We start from the raw sequence: 5,000 nt of genomic DNA, 5'->3' as shown, positions 1-5,000 counted from the left end.
CTGCTACCTTCTGCCTCTGCTTTTGCTTCTGCTTCTGCGACACACAAACTGGCTCGTCATACTTAAGAAGTTAACGAACTCATATCCCTTGGAGTTTACTTTAAAAGAAAGAGTAGACGAGTAGAGTGAATTGAATAATCCTTTTTTCTTCTAAAAGTTATAATTATCCTTTCTTCTTCTTCTTCTTCTTCTTTTCTTTTCTTTTCTTTTCCTTTTTTTTTTTTTTTGTTTTGGTTTTGTTTAACTGCTACACACCTGAATATGATGACAATTAAAAGAATATTCCTAATTAATTTATTATTATTTTCGATTAATTTATTATTAGTATCGATTTCCAAAAATATTTATATCGATTTAAAATTATTCCAATTGAGTTATATCGATTCGTCGATATGAAATCTAATTAAAATTATTCATCAATCCTTCGATCGATCTACGATACTAATATCGATGCTCACGCGTTATACATTATAATTTGTACAAATAAATTTCTATTGACGAATGATCGACATGAAGAATTATATTTTGAAAGGATGTGTAATACAAAAATTAAGAGGAAAAAAGAAAAAAAAAAAAACAGAGAGAAACCTTAAAAAAAGAACGATAACGAATAATACGAGATCTAATGAATTGACGAGTAACACACGCGAAAAAAAAAAAAAAGAAAAAGAAAAAGGAAAAAGGAGAAATAAAAAAACAAATCCGTAATTATCATTAGCCCCGTAGGAAGGAAAGGAAAAAGAAAAAGAAAAAAAAGAAAAAAAAAAAAAAAAAAGAAGAAGAAGAAGTTCCTTCGTCGTAGTTATTTAAGTTCGAAGAGTAAACTTCAGGGTTCTCTTGGCGTACGTGTTCAGGAAGACGATTGACGAGTAACGAAACACAAAACCACAGCTCAGCCGTCTACCCTTAGAAGATGTTCTTTGTATCCCGCGTTACGACCTGCAGCGAGGATATAAAATTCAAAGCCACCAAGTGGCACCCTCCACATTAACGACAGCGCCGCCCCTGAGCATCAGTATGCTAATCCGATGATTGGCTATGTTCCAACCCCGAACTTTCTCTCTATTCCTCTCTCTCTCTCTCTCTCTCTCTCTCTCTTTTGCGGTTCATCTCTGTCCGTTCCTCCCTTCCTCTTCAACCCTCCCATCCTCTTTCTCACTCTCACAACCTTCTCTTAATACATCTCTCTCTCTCTCTCTCTCTCTCTCGTGTTCATAGCATTCCCTGGCTCCTCTGTGGCTTCCCGATGGCATCCAACCACTCTTAACCGAAACCATAAGCCAAAACTAACCCTTATTCTAATTAGCCGTTGCCACGACGCGCCCCCTACTTTGCATATTTTCTCGATTAACCTCGCCCTTTCTTTATCCGTTCGAGCTCGAGCAACAGCAGCAGCAGCAGCAGCAGCAGCAACCTGCTCCTCCTCATTTTCCATGAGAAATTTTCTCTCTTTCTTTGCTCTCAAAGACTGGTAGAATGAGATAGAGATAGAGATAGAGATAGATAGATAGATAGATAGAGAGAGAGAGAGAGAGAGAGAGAGAGAGAGAGAGAGAGAGAGAGATCAAAGTTGCACTTTTTCTCATACATCCTGTTTAAGCTCTCACCACCCTTTCTAACTTTATTCGAAAAAAAAAAAGATCGGTCTTTTAGTTTCAATTTAAATCATCTAAATTTTTCGTTTAATATCGATAATAATCCTTCGAAGATTAACATACTCGGATATTTAATATGGAATTGAAATATACGGGGAAATTTAATTTATTAAAATTTACTTCTATTAATCGTTACAATTTTCTAATCACGAATGATTCGGGCTAACGTGAATTATCTAATTTATTTTAAATATTTGACTTATATAATGAAGATAAGATTGTTAGGTATGACATAAAATCATCACGATCGTTTAATGTCTACGGTCTAATTTAATCCGTTCAAATTCGTCACGATTTTCTAATTCATATCTATCTAATTCGTTCGTAAAATGGATTCAAAGTAACGTCGAACGATATTCATGAGAAAACGAATTTGTTATCAGTTCGTTGATCAATCAAATTTATTGTCTAAATCTGTACTGTTATAATTTTTCTAAACGATCATCTAATCCTTCATTATAATATAAAAGTATCAGGCTAACATGAATGATATCCTTGAATATATTGATAAAAGTTTTATTTATAAAAATAAATTAGTATTTGCCTGATATATATATTATTCAATTTTTTTTTCTTTTTCTTTTTCTTTTTTTTTTTTTTAATCAACGTCCAAGTTGCACTTATCTAAATTCATCGACATAGATTTTCAATATCTATATCTAATCGTTGAAAAAAATTTCTATAGAATCCTATTGAAAATTTAATTTACAAAATATAAAATGTAATACGACTTATATAAATCACAATTTTCTACAAGTGTCATAATATTCCTTTAATCCGTATTTAATATATTCATATTAAGTATCTAAATCGTTAGAATTATTTCTAATCGTAAAAACATAAAGTACCCGAACTAACATAGGAATCATATGCATAGAAAAGTTAACTTCATCAAAATCCACTTGAGTTTTCACCCCTGCGTTGCCAGTATGAAAATTGAAATAGGCCTTTGGTGGCAAGGCGAGCTAACCAAAACTATTTCTCTCTCTCTCTCTCTCTCTCTCTCTCTCCCTTTCTCTCTTTCTCTCTCTTTGTCCTTCTATCCTTCTCAGTAACATCCCTTAAGGGGTGGTCTCACTGTCATAAGCTCATAAAGCCGCAATATTGAATACAAATGGACGCTTCTGTCAGGGCTATGCGGGGTGCAAATGAGGCCCGTGAAAGCAAGCAACCCTTAGCTCTGAGGGTGACCCTAAGGTCAGGATAATGGTACTGATCGAGGGGAAGCCAAAAAGGTCCACGATCAATTAGGTCGAGACGCGGATCTCATCATTGGCCGCATTACTCGCTTCTTTGTCAACGAAAAAAAAAAAGAGAGAAAAAAAAGGAAAAAGACAAAAAAGGTGGGGGGGAGGGCCTCCAAAAAAAAAAGGAATTACGTCTCGCATAAAATAAAAAAGAAAAAAAAAAAGTCGACTAAGCAACCTCGAAAAATCTCAACGATAATTCTTTTCTCGCTCGACCGCAATTTCTCTCTGTCATTTATAACGAAACGTATCGTATAAATATTTAATAATAATCAAAAAAAAAAAAAGGAGAGAAAAAAAAAAGAAAAAAGAAAAAAAATGAATCGTTTAACCGTATCATAATACGACGAGTTGAAAATTAATTGGAAATTTTTGAAAATTTTTAGATTTCATCCAATATATGTTTATTAATTCGAATCGTTTTATTTTAATCATTATTAAAAAAAAAAAGGAAAAAAAAAATAAAAATAAAATAAAAAATAAAAAACATATTGTATCGCATTGAACATAAAAATATATCTGACAAAAAATTTAAAGTTTTTGTCAATAGAAAAAAATCGTATTAAGATCGATTAAAATTTTATTGTCTAATCAATGTTAATGAAAAAACAAATGAAAGAAAATTTTGAAAGCGATACTCACTTTTTTTCTCGCTTCCCCGCACCAGTGTCTCGGAATCCTTTCGCAAAGGGATTGTTATCGATCTTCAGTTGTGTTATCTGAAAGAAATATAAAAAAAAAACAAATTGATAAAAATTTCCATCCAAGGAATTAATTAACATATACGTTCAATAATAATATTAAATATAGAAAAAAATATTTTTCCAATGAAACGATTATAAAAATAATAAAATATTGTTACTAACGAGGCGAGGAATTAATTGAAAAAAGAGACAAAAAAAGAAAAAAAGGAAAGATATTAACAAACGAAATTAAATTAAATGAATAATTAATTATTAGAATTGTAAAAATACGCGTTATCTTGTTGACAAATTTTTTATCATATCACACAACGAATATCTTAATTCTAACGTTAAATTGAAATGAAACGAAAATAAAAGTATAAAAATTACAAATCTTAATCGATTAATGAAATAATTAATGATACTTCAATCGATGATAATCGATAGGAAATCCCAAGAGTACGAATCGATTAATTTTAAAAGAAACAGATACCAATCGTAATGTAAATTTTTAATAATAAGTTGAAACGATAAAATCCCCGTTATTCTGCACATTTTTCATGAATCGAACTTACCGGCCAATGAAAATAACCGGACAAGGGAGCATTTATTTTTCAAGTAAATACCAAATGACCAATCGACGTGACACATGTATGTACGAGAGAGAGAGAGAGAGAGAGAGAGAGAGATTCGATATTCGATATTCAATATTCTAGAAAACTTTAATGAAGAGAAGTAGTACGAATGACGGACGACGAAAAAAAAAAAAAAAAAAAAAGAAAAAAAAAAACCCAAATGTATACCAAATTGTTTATAAATTAATAAACAATGACTTCGTCGACGTTAGTAATTTATATATTACGTAGTAAATATTAAATGTGTATTATGTAATTAGGAAAGAGTTGGATGAAATAAAAAAAAAAAAAAAAAAAAAAAGAAAGAAAAGAACAAGAAGAAGAAAAAAAAAAAACAAGAAATGACGATGATATTTCATTTTTCTTTCTAATTTTTTATTGAATAGAAAAAAAGCGAGACGAACGTATATACTTATGGATATAATAAATACATACACATATAAACATATATATATATATATATATAAATGTGTATATATATTGTAAATATACGTATAATGTATCGTAAGGAGAAAGAGAGAGAGAGAGACAGAGAGACTTTTCTAATCAGTCGATGACCTCTCTCTCTCTCTCTCTCTCTCTCTCTCTCTCTCTCTCTTTCTTTCTTGTATGAACGAGAAAAGGAAGCCGAGGTTCACTCACCTTCTCGTTTTGATAGGCCGTCACGGCAATGAATTCTGTCTCCTTGAAAACGTAACTCCTGAACGTCGAGTAGGGAAGCTTCAAGATGTCATTGGCTCGTACGAGGTGAAACCTCGGTTGGTATTTGTGCATTGAATT

At 31.5% G+C, this 5,000-nt stretch overlaps 1 protein-coding gene across 6 annotated transcripts in view; it reads right to left on the bottom strand.

Moving 5' to 3' along the window:
* Positions 1 to 5,000, bottom strand: part of LOC124429127 (optomotor-blind protein) — a 128,248-nt gene that overhangs the window by 8,487 nt on the left and 114,761 nt on the right. For all 6 annotated transcript variants that reach the window (XM_046973992.1, XM_046973990.1, XM_046973994.1 and 3 more), the window contains 2 exons: positions 4,863 to 5,000; positions 3,545 to 3,621 (listed from right to left, as the gene is read on the bottom strand). The exon at positions 4,863 to 5,000 is cut by the window's right edge and continues 9 nt beyond it. In XM_046973992.1, coding sequence (XP_046829948.1) covers positions 3,545 to 3,621; positions 4,863 to 5,000 — 215 coding nt within the window. The remainder of the gene's footprint in view (positions 1 to 3,544; positions 3,622 to 4,862) is intronic.

Source organism: Vespa crabro, chromosome 14 (genome assembly GCF_910589235.1).
Source record: "Vespa crabro chromosome 14, iyVesCrab1.2, whole genome shotgun sequence".
Taxonomy (NCBI): Eukaryota; Metazoa; Arthropoda; class Insecta; order Hymenoptera; family Vespidae; genus Vespa; species Vespa crabro.
The sequence above is the reverse complement of the archived record's forward strand: the minus strand, read 5'-3'. Positions and strand labels throughout refer to the sequence as shown.